Source organism: Mesoplodon bidens, assembly GCF_964165515.1.
Source record: "Mesoplodon bidens genome assembly, chromosome: 4".
In the NCBI taxonomy this organism is placed as follows: Eukaryota; Metazoa; Chordata; class Mammalia; order Artiodactyla; family Ziphiidae; genus Mesoplodon; species Mesoplodon bidens.
In genome coordinates, this window is record NC_138160.1 from 70969086 (window position 1) to 70984851 (window position 15766).

Below are 15766 nucleotides of genomic sequence, written 5' to 3' on the forward strand. Positions count from 1 at the left end.
CTTTTTCTTACTAGAATGGGGACTTCCTAAGGTCACAGTCTCATTTTTCTATTATTGGTACAAACCATGTGCTTGAAATATACTCATTTTACATGTGGTAATAAATGCCTGAATGAGGAAACTCAGATCCAATCCTTTCAGAAAACAGTATTGCCAATTTGTTCTCTAAATGCTATTTTTTGCCCCCTCCCCCTTTTAAATTCCCTTTTTCTCCTTTATTCTAGCTATAGAGAAATATAGGATGTGCCTTTGAGGTCATCTAATCAACTATCCACTAGAATATAGAAATGCTGTTTTAGCATTTGTAGTAAATGGTCATTTCAGCTGTGTTTGAATGCAGTATGGAACTTTACTGCCTTTTAAGGCAGCCTGGACTGCTCCAGTTATTGTATACTTGTTTTAAATTATTCATAATTAGCATTGGGAGCCTCAGGAAATCTGAATTAAGGGTTGGAATAAAGTTAAAGAGAGAAAGTAAAAGTTTAACATTTTATTCATGTGAAAAGGTAAAAATTCAGTTATATTTTATACTCTGACCAGTAATAATATGGATAATTTAAAACAGTATGAACAGCCTCTAAACCTGTAACATTGGATTTTAGGGCATTTATATATTTTAGTCTTGTAGTATTTTTACTTTCCAACTTGTTCTTTAAGCCATGATTAAATATAATTATAGACCCTAAGAATATATGGCAAAGTGGTAGAGAGGTAATCTGGAGTTGTCAGCTTGGTATTAACATATAACATGTCTTAATCAGCAAGATAGATAACAGTCCTTCAGATGAGAGATTTTAAGTAATCTGATTACTAGTAATTAATTTTTAAACCAGATGTATCATTTTATTTTAAGGTAAATTATTTAAATACTTTAGTTATTATATGCAGTAGATTTTGACTAATGCCTTTTCTAATAATTTCTAAAGGCTTATTTTAAGTATGCAGAATATAAAATATTCTGACAATCTGATATGATAGGCCATTAGCTCCAATAGAATTAGTAATACTAAGTCATTCTTTTCTTTCAGTTCTTGATGTTGGTATCTCTTCTTTCTCATCATTCAGTCTTATTTTCTGGCTTTAAGTAAAGTATGAATCAACCATGTTGATTTGAAGAGAGAACTTATAGGGAAATTCACTTTGAGAGAAGTATGAGAAAAATTAATCCACTAATTTTTTTTCTGGGCAGCTCTGGTGGGCTCTACCTCTACCACTCCCCCCTCCTAATAAAAAGAAAAAAGAATGCTAGTTATGATGTAAGCTTAACAATTTGTCATTATCAGAATTAAAATCATTGCTGTTTTTGTATTGGTAATTAATATGGAAATTGTAGTTCATACTAGATAGTCCCTAATTTTTCTATATTTTGTTGAACTTAGGCATGTTTACAAAGTGTAGTAAAAAATGTAAAAGGAATGAGGTCATTTGATCAATTGCATTAATCAAATGCAATTGAATTAAACTTATTATGTTAGTTGTTTAGTTTTGATGGTATAACAGCAAAAAAAGACTTTTGATTTACATATTTAATTTATTCTCTTTTCAAGATGGTTCCATGGGAAAATTTCCAAACAAGAAGCTTATAATTTACTAATGACAGGTATTTATATATTCACTTTCCTTTTGTAATGTTGTTATTTAAAAAGAATAAAAAAGTGAACCAACCATTTATCATGTATTTGCCTTTAGCATTCATTTGATATTTATGTATACTGTAATTTCTTGCCCAGCACAGAGAAATTGGTGTTCTTGGTTTTGGGTGTTTTTTAGTTGAAAACATGCAGTATAAAATTCAGTGCAGTGCATTTTCCTTCTGCACCAGGCCCCTGTATTCTTCCTTAGAAGCAGTGCCAGATGAGTGTTTTTCCCTGTGTTTCTAGAAGTTTCGTGTCTGTCTTTCTTCCTCACCCCTACTTACCCCGCTACACATACCCCCACACACACTCTCACAGGAACATACAACACACTTTTTTCATGTTAAGATGTATTTTGGGAAATCATACCGTATCTGCATATATAAATTTTCATTATTCTTTTTAATGACCATAAGCTTTCCATTGTATAAATACCATAATTTATTATCAGTCTCTTATAGAGGAATATCATGTTGTTTTCATTTTCTTGCTGTTCAGGTGCAGCAAATGTTCTTGCATTTATCTTTGTACACTTGTAGAATTATAAAATTGGGCCTTATTTAAAATATGTTGATTTTAACATTTCCTAAAACTGTGTGGTTACAGAGATATGCAAAATAAAAATTGAATTGTACTGTGGGTTTATTATTTAAAACAAAAACTATTCCATTATCACTTATCCTAACTAAAATTTAAGACTGAATTAATTTAGTTACCAAATATCTCTTCAGGAAACCAGGCTTTAGAAGGACTTACTTAAGCAGTAATCTGTAATTTAGAAGTCTTAGTTCTTTAAAAGTGACCAGAGTTCAATGTATATGATGAATAAACCACTGATCATTTAAAGATCTTATCTGAGTTACTGTTCAAGCCATAAGGCATTGCCTTTAATTAATAGTGGGCTCTTTTGAAAGATTTATGGCAGTTTTAGGAAGTATTCAATTTTATTGTGGGGATATAGGTTAAAAATTCATTAAAGAACATGGTAATTCTATATGGTAGTAACAGAGACCAAATGCTCAACCAAAATGACATGCTACCTGCTTTCAAAGTGGGACCAAAATATTTATTTTAGTGAATTTACTGAATTTTGAATATACATTTATGATTTTGAACTTGCACCACCAAATACCTGAGGCACTCACTCTTGTTTTAGACATGTAAATTGAAAAAGAGCTAAACTTAATTTCCTTAGGTTAGTTTTTATTTTCTTTCGGTCATGTGCTCTTTTAAGAGTCTGATGATTTTCTCCCAGGAAAAATACACATAAGCACTTGCATGCACAGTTTTGCAGTAATTCCTATTCTTTGTATTGAACATGAAATTACTTGGTAGTAAGTGCCTTGGGTAGATGATTGGAACTATTAGTAATTTACATAAAAATGACGTCTGATATTCTAAGTGTTCATTGTGCTTTCCTAAAAGCAATCATGTTCTGATCTTTTGTCATTAGGACTTAAACAGAGAAAAGGTAAAAAAGCATCTTAGTGGTAAAAGTCACTGCCAATTGCAGATGTCAAAAAGACTTCTCTAAAATTAATATGAAAATATTTAATACATGATAATTTGCTTCTGTATGACTTTTCAAGATCGTGCCTATTAAATGAAATATAGTACATGTGTATTGATTTTGATTAGGTACACAAATATTTCAGTTGTTTTGAATCTACTTTTGTAAGCTTTTGGTACTATTTTATTATAGTTATGACTTTTTAATGTTTAATCGGAAGCATTACTTAAGTACAGAGTATTCTTAAGTAAAATTCCCTTTAACTTTTTTAGACTTTTCTTTTGCAAACAGAATATAGTAGTTTTAGCCAGTAACCCCATCTGTGGTTAGAGTATTCTTTCCAAGTTATGACAGGTGTAGACTTATTAACCAGAAGTCAGTGCTGCACATTTCTGCCCTGTATTTTTATGTAATAAAGACAAGCAACATCATGGGTGGTTGTGCCTCATAAACCAGAAAATACAAAAAGAAATTGCCTTAAAATTATCTTTATTTTAAAAAGTTTCAGGAATTCTCTGGTGGTCCAGTGGTTAGGACTCGGCGCTTTCATTGCCCTGCAGTGAAATCTAGGTTCAGTCCCTGGTCGGGGAACTAAATCCTGCAAGCCGTGCAGTGCGGCCAAAAACAAAACAAAACAAAACAACAACAACAAAAAAACAAACAAGTTCCTGGTGAAAATTTTACATATGTTTTTGACTTTTGAATGTATTTTGTAATTATACTACTTAACGCTTTTTCTTTTTTAATTTGATAATTAGGGAATAAAACTAACAGCTTAATTTTTATAGTTGGTCAAGTCTGCAGTTTTCTTGTGAGGCCATCAGATAATACTCCTGGTGACTATTCACTTTATTTTCGGACCAATGAAAATATTCAGCGATTTAAAATATGTCCAACACCAAACAATCAGTTTATGATGGGAGGCCGATATTATAACAGGTAAGTTGTGAGAAATTTTTAGTTTTAATTTTGGCAAGGAGAGTTGAAATCTTGATAATATAATATCAGAATCAAAATTATATAAAAGTTTGACTTTGTAATATTTAAAATTATAAGACATTTTATATAATTTAGTAGCAGTCATATCCAAGAATTCTTTAGCTAGTGTCAAATGTGAATATAAATTAATAACTTTTTATTTCCTTCCAAAATTATGTAATTTTTTGATTATTTATGCACAAGTTATTTGCAGCAAATTTGCTAAGTCCATACATTATCTGTAGGACAGCAGAACATTTAAGAAAAAGAAAATATATTACCATTTTTTATCAGTGAGACATTTTAATAGGTCACTCTTTAAGAACCTTTTTACCTGAGACTTATTAATAATGTTACCCAAAAATAATTGGGTTGTTCTCAAGTTGGTTTTATTTGTAATTATTGGTTCCTACTTCTCACCTTTAAAATTCTTGGTAAACTCTTTGCTTGTCCCAAAACTCAGGTTGGACTTCACTCACTTGATTAGGAAAACCAGTTAATAGAAAAAACCATATGATAGAATGTCAGCTGTTTTTTTTCTGCATAATAGAAAGTAATCTTTCATTTTATTTCTGAGTGTAAACGTTTTCTCATTCCGGATAACTCTGGAGTAGCATGATTTTCCTGTTTTGGAGGCTAGTGTAAGCTAAAATGCCGGTATTTTCCTAGTTTAATGCCTTAAAATAAAACAAAGCAAAAAACCAAAAACAAGTTCTGTTACTTGCTGGTTGTTCAGTGGATAGTGATACGACATCAAATGGAAGATGAGTGTAGACGATTGGACCCTTTCACACACCTCATATATGAGCTGCTTGAACCCCTTCTAGCATTACAGTCTGATCTAGACATCCTCACTGAAAATCTAGCTAGGTGCAATTTGAGCTCTCTATGAAGGTAAATTAAATTGTCCCATTGTCCAGGTTTCTAGGGGCATGGAATATATAAAACAATAAATTGAAAACATATTCTTAACTGAATTGATAAATGTTTGCATGGAGTTTTTTTTTAAGATAAAGTATTTTACATTAATTCTGGGGGAAGTTTGTTTTGTTTGATTTAGACTTCTTTATGATACACATTCTCTAAAGATGAAAATTCTTCCTACATAATGGAGGCAACCTGTAAAATATATAAAGGTAGTCTCTTTTGTTGATAAAGACCAGAATGAAACAGGAAGAAATACATATTTGAAGTATATTTCTTTCCAAATTATTTCAAATTAGTCTGCCTGCAAAATTATGATTTAAATTTTTAAAAAATATGTTAATGTAGTGTCCGTGGTCATTCCCCCAAATTAGACTCTTTATTCCCCTTGTATATGTTCATCTTATAAAGTTCAGGAGTATTGTTGTTGTTAGCTTTAATATTAAAAAAATCATTTTTAAAGGAAAGCTGGAATTATGTGACTCTCATGCCTAGAAAATGGCAGTTTTTATAATTGTTTTGGAAATACATACTCCATTTCAGCATTAATGTCAGTAATGAAGTAATTTCTAAGAAGATGCACCTTTGTGATTATCACTTATTGTTTAGATATGGAAGTGTAAAGTTGGATTATCCAATAAATCTATGTAACAGAGCCAAATTCTGCTGACCTGTCTCCACATTAACTCTACATTAGTCTTCGGGCAAAGAGAAGTAGCAGTTATGTCCGTTTCATTTAGAAACTACATTGTTGAGACATAACTTTAATATTCCTATATTTTAAATTTTAGAAAAGTAGAGGCATTTAACAACAAATATAATTCAGTAAACATTTATTGACTGATCTACTTTTTGAAATGTATTATACAGATCTGTGAATATAGTGTAAAGAAAAAAGATACTGTTCCTACGTTATTAGTGCTCAGGTCTTCTAGAAAAGATGGTAAGCTGACATAAATTCAAGGATGTACAAATATGCATAGGAGAATCAGTGGGAAGAGAGTAGTTCAGATGGCGATTAAGAAGGGAGAGGCAAGATTTTGGTTAGACCTTTAAGATTACTAACATGTAGTGTTCAAGAAGAGAGAGAGAGTTATATTTATTAAAAAGTAAATTATTAAAATGAAAGTACAGGATATAGTATCTCTAGAAACTCACAGTTATTTTACAGATTTATAGTTAACATGTTTTAATTTTCTGAGTTGTAAATCTGATTTCATGGCTAGAACTATGGAATGTCTAGGAAATTTTTGTTTGTTGTGTCTCTCTTGACGTTTCCTTAGGCATATCTGGGTAGACTATGAACTAAAGAGTAATTAAAAAAAAAAAACTTCTTGGAAGTCCAGGTCATTGGTAAAAAATATATCTGATTGGTTGCCACATGCTTGTAAATTTGCTCCTGCACAGTCTGAACTGTATGTACTCCATGCAGTAGTATTCTATTCTTTCAGTTCATGGTCAAGAATTATATCGTAACATTGAGGTGCTACACAGGATAGATTGCATTTACAGTTGTGGAGCCAGAGACCTTGGATATTTTCTCAGATTTGGTGCCTTCTGCTTTGAAACACATAGTCATCTCTGTTGTGGTACCTAGCTATCTTCAAATGTATTCTTTCTGATTTTCGTTTTTCTTTAGTGTTACATTTTTCCTTTAAAAACTTATAACCTTCTTTGTCCTTCTTGTGATAATACCTTTTTACTTTTCTCATCCCCCTACCCCCTCCTGTTAAATGCTACCTCTGGTATTTAGTTCATATTCATCTGTAATTTTTTATTAATCTTTCAAATCTTCTATTTGTTTTTTAACATTAAACTTTATTTATATTTAGTTTAAAATAATTTTGTAGTATAGCAGATATTTTATTATCAGAGATATATATGTGTGGGTATATATGTATATGTATCTCCAAAGATAAAATACAACATATGTTCCAATTATTTTTTCAGTAGGAAGAACTGAAAAAAATCAAGTGATAAATATATATAATTTTATATATATATATATATATATATAAATACATATGTGTGTGTATGTATTTCAATTATTGGATCAGTGGGAAGAACATGAAAAAAACCAAGTGGTAAATTAATGAGATCTGTTTTGAGAAATGTTGCCTAGCTGTCGTTAAATACCAATTCCTCTACTGTATTAAAGGAAAGTTTAAAATTCTAGGATTTACATATTCAGGCCAATAAAATGACAAACTGATTATGAGTAACATTTTATATTTTAAAAACTCATTATATCATGTTAAAATTTGTGTTAAAATACATTATATAATGTTTTCAGTTTTGTTTTACTTGTAGTATTTCCCAAATATTAATATTTTATAGCTCTTTTTATCAAAATCATCAATAGGCCTTTCCTACTGTAGTGATAATCCTACATATAAGGTTAGCTCCTGGTCTTTCTTTTTCTTCCTTTTTTTTTTTAATTTGTTTCTGCTTTCACCTGCTATTTATGTCTCATGACCTAACTCCATCTGATTAATATAAAAGCAGAATATGTAAATTTTTGATGATAAAAATTCTTGAAGTTTACCTGAATTCACTACTTGCTAAATAAATGCCATTTGTCGGTTTTTCTTTCTCAGTCTCTCAGATACTTTTGTTTAAAAAAAAATTTTTTTTTTAAATCATTTCCTCACGTATAGTGGTGCTTTGAGTACATTTATGGAAAATTGAAATCTCTGACTCAAGTATTTCTGATCTGTTAACCAATATTAGGAACATTCTTGTTTTTCTAAAGTAATGTGACTATAATGATCATATAGTCTGTTAATGTATTCTGGTTATATACTTTGGAAAAAACTTGTAAATAGAGAATCCTTGCTAACAAGGTTTGGTGTATCTTTAAGGTTTGCAATTTTTATGAGACAAATTATGTCAATGTTAGTAATTTTTATTTTAACAGCATTGGGGACATCATAGATCACTATCGAAAAGAACAAATTGTTGAAGGGTATTATCTTAAGGAACCTGTACCAATGCAGGTCAGTGTTGTTTTTCTTTTAGCAATAATTAGCATTTTATTTTAAAATGCATTTTTGGTGATATGTTTATGCACACATCCATGCATTTGAAATTGGATAAAATTTAAAACTGCAGATTATTCAGATTCTTTCAGAAAATGAATGCTTATAAACGAATCTCTTAGTTTTTATTTATGTTGGTTCTAGATAATTAGGAAGTCCTTGGTGGCTTTTTGAGAATAGAAGCAGTGGTGGGGACAGAAGCCTAGTTGCACTGGGTCAAGGAGTGAGTTTGTTGGAGGCAAAAGTGGACACAGCCAGGATAAATCACAGCCAGGCTTATCTAGGTGAGATTGGTAAGAAAAGAAAATAAATAAAAAATGATAGCTAGAAGATGACGTAGGGCCAAAAGGCCTTTAAACTTTTTATTTCTTCATTTTATTTGCCCATAGTTTTATGGTGAGAAATTTTTGAGCATGTCTCTGTACTCGGGAGGAGAGTGATAGTGGTGGGTGAGGGATGGGGTAATGGCAATACCCCACGTACAAGGTCCTAGAGAAGGCAAGAGTGGCTGAAGTCCAGAACATAAGAAGAAAGACTGGCCTTGAACAAGAGGGCCTGTTGAATACTAGTTGCTTAATGCATAGGGTGATTGATTAGCTTCTGTTTCTTGCCCATGATACTTCCTAAAGTGTGGTGGGAAAAGGTTGTAGCAGGGGTTAGAAAAAGGTACTTCAAAGGAGTGATAAAGAATTTTCCTATGTGGAAAATGGAGGTAGTGATATTCTAGGGACATAAAGAAGGATTGTGAGAGGTTTTGGGTACCCCACTAAACTTTCACAGTGATTTGTAGTGTCTCGAGCTTCTCAATATTTCTTCCTCTGAACAAGTTAGTTTCTGATGGTTATAGCCTACTATTCATTGCAACTGCTGAAGGGGGGGGCATCATTATTCTGATGCTTAATATAAATTTAAGAATCATCATCTTGTCACATTTTAATGTATCTTGCTTCACTTCCTCATGCTTTTCTGGTAGAATGTAAAGTTCAGGAGGGCAAGTGTTTTGTGTTGTATTCCTAGTGCCTAGAATAGTACTAGGCATTAGGTATTCAATCAATATTAATTGAATGAATAGCTCCTCTCCAACAGGAAGCACTCACTTCATCCTCTGAATTATCACTAATGTATCTTATTGTGTTTATTGCTGTCTCCATGTCAGTTTTTTCCTCTCTCCCTATCTAAATCCTGCAAGTTTAAGATCCATCTCAAGTTTTACTTCCTTGTTGACACCCTCCTAGTATCTGTAGTTAGCAATGATGTACCACTTTTGTTGGCAGTTCTGGCAGACTTGGACCAATTTTTTTTAAAACCACATAGTGTGGTACGTGCTTTCTAGAAACCACAGCTTAGGATCTTTTTATTAGGGATCAGAGGTGCCTTTACCTACAAATGACAGACCTGCCACTCAGTCCCATTGCTATATCCTGAATTCTGATTCACATTGGCTGTTTGAATTAATGATTATTTTAAACTGTTTCCTAAGTCAACAAATTTTTTTTAACAAATTTTATTTTATTGGCCCACAAGTTAAGTCATGCATTTTTCCCATCCTGAATTTATGCTTAGAATTTTCTAATTTAATTTTTTTAAGTTATAAAAATAACATTTGACATCTAGTAAACTTAAACTTTATACTTAAGTTATAAGATAGTTTTAAGAATTACTTCAAATATACAGTGAGCCTCATTCTTATTTGTGTTACTGTTTCATAACTGAACAAACCTCAGATTATTGTCATTTGCAAAAATGCCTATAATGCTTTGAATACTTCAGAAATAACAGATGCTGATTACAGAGCAATTTGATTACTTCACAAAAACCATTAAATGCTATTTGAAGTCAATTATTTTGGGCCTGGAGTAAAAGTAGGTTACAGTAGAAGTTTGAGAATCATAACACTTACCTATCCTTCCTAGCAGGATTCTAACTATTAGAGAACCCAAAGGCTAATAATGTCCTTTTATTAATGTAAAAGTGATTAGCTAGCAGAATCATCTCATTCCCCCTGAGGTGACCCTGCATACTCCCACTCCGGGTAAAATGCTGGAAGAGAATGAGCAGAGTCCTAGCTAGGTGTGCTTACTTAGTGGAACTAACACTTCAGACAAATTAGAGGAAAAGAAGGAGCCTTTTGAGACAATGCACCCCACACTAAAAATACTGGTATCTAACATTTTTTGAGCACTATGTTTTAGGCACTGTTTCTTATATGTATTAATTTATTTAACTTTTTAAACAATTTGATGAGGTTGATCCTGTAATTATGCCCATTTTACAGATACGGAAACTGGAACCAGAGAGTAAATTACTTAAGGCATCAAGTCATCCTTGACTCTTCTTTTTCTCTCCTACACTCTGTATCCAAACTGTCAAGAACATCATGCTGTCTCTGCCTTCAAAATATATCTAGAATACAACCATCACCAGAATCTGGCTTCATCTCTCTGTTTCTACTTTTGCCCCCCGCCCCTTAACACTGCACTGCAGTCAGAGGGATCCATTTAAAATGTGTCAGACCATTTCACACCTCTGTTCAATACTTAGAGTTGTTCTACATTTCATTCAGAGTACAAGCCAGAGTCCCTGCAGTGGCATGCAAAACCCTAGAGTGGTAGCCCATGGTGGTCCTCTGAACGCTTTCTACCATCCTTCTCTCTCACTCGTCTCCGCTCACGCTGGCTTCTCTGCTTTTTTAAAAAATATGCCAGGATCTTGGCATTAGAATCTTTGTTCCAGCTGTTCACTCTGCTCAAAATGACTTTCCATCAAATATCCACTCGCCTCACTCTGTTATTTCTTTCAAATTTCGCTCAAAAATTAGCTTCACAATTGAGACCTACTTGTACACATTATTTGTTGCTGCTACTTGCCCTACCCTGTAGAGCACTTACCACCTACTAACATACAGTACAATTTGCTTATTATGTTTATTATCTCTTTTCTTCATTGGTATATAATAAGTTCCTTGGAGGTAAAGATATTTATTTACTGATGTATCTCAAGAACTAGAACAGTACCTGGCACTCAACAAACATTTATTGAATTAATTTATTAAATGAGTTTTCTTAGCCATTACGTGACAAAGGCAGGATTTACAACTGAGGTCTGGTTACAGGAGCCTGCACACCTAACCGCTATGCAAATCTTGCTTCAGTGGCTGTTAGACTCTCACCCGATTATTTACTTCCCTTGGGGAGTAGTATATAAGACTTCCTTCTTCAGAACTGTGTACAAAGAGTAGGCTGAGAAGCCCTCCTTACTGTCATCCAGTAATTTACTAGAACTTGGACCGTGAGGTTGTGTCCTTGCCTGTAGTGTCTTCTAATGTAGGAGTTACAGATCAGTTGATCAGCCCCTATCTTAAAATAAGTAGGAAAGACTTATATAGATTATCTTGAAATCAGATATTTAAATCCAAATGTTAGTGTAGTAATATGTCTTAAATAATAAACTACAAATGCGCCCCATTCTGCACCTAATAGTAAATATTATCACTACTGTAATAAAGACTGGTAAGCACAAATCTATACAACTAGGGAGGTAGTCATCACTATTTATCATCTGGGTGCAATGTATCTTTAAAAATTGTTTATGTTCTTAGTCATTTTCTGAATAATTTGTAGAAGTAAGAATAAAGGTTTAGTACAAAAAAACTTTATTAGAAAATTTAATAAGAATTTAAATGTAGCAAACCCCAATTTTTGTCCCATATTTTCTTGGTTATAAAGGGTTACATACCTTAAATAGAAGGCAGCTAACTGTTCATCCACTGTCATGCAGGGACTTGGAACATATCCATCTTGTAAATACAAATTTCAGATACATCTTTTATAAGTTCTTGCTTATGATTACTCTGGTTCTTCTTACGTTTTTACTGTCAAAATGCAGTACTGATTCCAGATTTTAAATATATTTCAACTGGGTTCTAGTTTATGATTCTTTCTTGCTGTTCTTGCATCATCAACTGCAATACTTTTGAAAACTTTGATGGTTCATAATTTTGTTGGATAGTACAGTCTTTATTGCTTCATAAGTGTAATACATTTTTATGTTTAGACTTATAAACATCAGAATGATCAATATGGTGAATTTTTAAATTTCTACATTATATGTTTCCTTCTAGTAACCTTTGTCCATTTACAAATCATACTGAATAAATCTTGGTGCACAATCATAAAAATTTAAAGAATCCTCATTTCCTTTTAGGAAACAGGATAATCTAGATTCTTGTTACAAATTATTGCATGATGATGTCCTTCCTATTGAATCACTAACTAGATGAGAGCACTATATTTCTTTTCCCCTAGAAATATATCATTCACTCAGCGATTCTTAGTTTGAGAAAATTCACCAGGGAGATTACCATCTGAAGAATTATAGTCTGAGATTTTGCTTATCAAAATCAATTTTATCATCACAGTAGATCCCAGAGTCTTGCTGTTTCTTTGCATTTATCATCTGGGTCTTTTTATAATTGTCAAGCATCTTTCTTTGTCAATTTTTTTCTCTTTGCTGTTATGATCAGAAAATTAAGAATTATGAATTTTCTTATGTGTTCAATGAAAACTAATAAAAATACAACAAAGATGGCCTTTTATACTTTTTTGAAAGATGCTACAATAGTTGGCCACACAGTAAAAAATGCCAAAGGGTGATGCAATAGAGATGATTTATTAAACTGTTGCATCACCCTCTAGACCAAGGGCTGGCAGACTTTTCTGTAAAGGACCAGATAATAAACATTTTAGGTTTTGTGGGCCATTCAGTCTCTGTCTCAGTTACTAAACTCTGCCTTTGTAGTGTGAAAGCAACCACAGACAGTATGTAAAGGAATGAGCCATGGCTGTGTTCCAGTAAAACCTTATGTCCAAAAACAGGCAGTAGGCTAGATTTGGTCCATGTGCTGTGGTTTGCCAGTGCCTGCTCTTCGGCATACTTGAGAATAATTGTTAAGTCATGGTGAAATGGTTCCTACGATGATGAAATAGCAGAGTGTTTCAAGATATAGGAAAAATATGATTCGTGAAAATCCCATAACGTATCTTAGATTAATAAAATGATCAGCTGGATCTATAAGTCTCTAAGAAAACAAAGTCATAAAATATTAATTCTTGCAAATAGTAAGAGCTGCTCAAGAAAGAAACTAAAAAACTAAAATTGGGTCCATTGGACCTTGATGGTAATATTGAAGATTGACTTACTTTGGGAAGATCATTTATAAAGGCACTCTTCTCTTTGTATTCTTCCTGACATCATAATTCTTTTTGTTACTTGGGGGGGGGCAGGGATTTAGCATTTAACACACATGCATTCCTGTAAGTCACGGTGTTATATGAAATCATGCAATAAAAACCACAGGATTATGGAAAAAGGGGGGTTAAGGGTGCAACACTCAAAACCTTCATCAGTGACACATAAAGAAGCTAGTAAAAATGTAGCGTAGTTTTTATACATGCTAAATGGATAAGAAATATTTAAATATTACAATAAATAAGGCACTTTACCTTGAAAAAGACCTGAAGTTTACTTGTGGAAGAGGCCATCAGAAGGGCTGTAAATAGCGGGAAGTGGTACAAGAAGGATTATCTGAAATCAGACACATTAGAACACCAGATGTGGATGGATGGGTATGGCATGTAACACTCGGTGAAGCTGGGGAGGCTTTTAGGCTTTTGAGATGTATTTTGCATATTCCTAGGCATCTCAGTTCAGCTGGGTGCAATTTTCTGCATTCACATAGAGTTTCTCATGGATATAATTGTCCATAAGCAAACATGAATTTGCTTTATGCTCAAATTGGTTCTAATCTATCAGTTATGCTTGGACAAATTCATGTTTTGAAAACAGTGTTGCTTGTAAAACGTAAAAAAAAACCCTGTATTTTTCACACACAAAAAAAAGCTTATTAGTTGTCCATGTTCTTGAGAAATGGTAAGTGCACCTTTTAGAAAATTTCTTTGGAAAGCAAAGGATCTCTTAATATATATGTTACATTATTTTAGGTTTTAGTATTAAAACTTTTTTTAATGTCTAGACAGACTCTGGTTTTTAAATTGGTAGTTTAGTAGGTTTTCATTTCCATCAAGAATTCATGAAATAATTTTAGTATTTTTGAAAATTCAGGATCAAGAACAAGTACTCAATGATACAGTGGATGGCAAGGAAATTTATAATACAATTCGTCGTAAAACAAAGGATGCCTTTTATAAAAACATTGTTAAAAAAGGTTATCTTCTAAAAAAAGGTAAGTGTGAAACTTTTAAGACTAAAGATTCAATTTCAGTATTTTACCATTAACATTTATTAGAAGCATTTTAAATATTGGGCATAAAACTTATCATTGAGATACGTATTTAATAAGTTGGTATCTGATTCTTGAGCCCCTCTCTACCATATAACTTTTTTTTTTAAGAGAAAATTCTTATTGGCACTTGGCACATTCATAGTATTGATGTTTCTATTTTATGTATTTGCCTCAGTTTGGCATTAAGAAATGTTGGGGCATTGAGGGGTGCATGATTAGTAGAAGAGTTTTTTTTCTCATGACTGGAAAAGAATGAATCCTAAGCAAGAATTTTAAAGATTTTATCATAATGAAATCTCTAAACATACTGTTAAGGTACCCTTGTCACTTACTCAGTGACTCACTAAAGCAAGCAATATAACAAAAGATATTTTTCTACAGATATATTACAGACATTTTCTCATTTTGTAAAGATTGGTGTTATTTAAGCTTTGGAATAAAAATTGAAATATATTTAATTTTTAGTTTTTAGCAACAATAATTTTTATGATTTTACTATATGTGACTTCATAGTTCATTATTTGGCTAAGGGGAAACAATTTTTTTTTAACAGGCAAAGGAAAAAGGTGGAAAAATTTATATTTTATCTTAGAGGGCAGTGATGCCCAACTTATTTATTTTGAAAGTGAAAAACGAGCTACAAAACCAAAAGGATTAATAGATCTCAGCGTGTGTTCTGTCTATGTTGTTCATGATAGTCTCTTTGGCAGGTAAGAAATTGGTTTCCTATTTCTTTCTGGAATTGTTTTAATAAAAAAAAAACAGTATGTTCAGATCATTTCAAAGCATAGCAAACCAATTTGTGACATCTAAAAATGTCACATATACTCTCTAGGGTAATTTCTGTCTTCCTTATTTTATACTAACCTATTCATAAAATTCTACTCCACTATATCACATAGAAACCTTTGGAATCTATGCCTCTCCTGTAGTGAGACTTGATCTGTAGTAGTGTGTTTCCTGCCTGCACCTACCACCAATCTTTTGAGTGACTTACTTTGAGTCTTATCTCCTTTCCCCTATTTTATCATTCTTAGTTAACTCAGTGCATCTGATGGTAGTAGATACACTCAGTTGTACTATTAACTTGATTCCTAAGAAAGTTGACATTGAGAGACAACTGTAGTATAAAAATTATTTCAATAGGAAAGAGGAGAGTATTTCAGATTTGAAATTAAAACATTTTTTCTTAATGTTAGAGTTTTAAAAAAAATAAAATACTAGTCTAAACTAAAGGTAAATCCTGAACAGCACAAGGCAAATTCAGCTCTTGATTACATCTAGTTTTTTGTAATAAGGGCCTTTGTATTTCACCATCAGTATTATCAATAATCCATTCTAGAGTGTTTTAGATATATTTAGCATTTTTATTACCTATTGA

The 15766-nt window shown here is 32.3% G+C and overlaps 1 protein-coding gene across 2 annotated transcripts in view; it reads left to right on the forward strand.

Annotated features, from left to right (window-relative positions):
* RASA1 (RAS p21 protein activator 1) overlaps positions 1-15766 on the forward strand; it is a 111239-nt gene that overhangs the window by 61373 nt on the left and 34100 nt on the right. For both annotated transcript variants that reach the window (XM_081231093.1, XM_081231092.1), the window contains exons 7-11: positions 1548-1600; positions 3933-4083; positions 7964-8042; positions 14205-14325; positions 14939-15095. In XM_081231093.1, coding sequence (XP_081087219.1) covers positions 1548-1600; positions 3933-4083; positions 7964-8042; positions 14205-14325; positions 14939-15095 — 561 coding nt within the window. The remainder of the gene's footprint in view (positions 1-1547; positions 1601-3932; positions 4084-7963; positions 8043-14204; positions 14326-14938; positions 15096-15766) is intronic.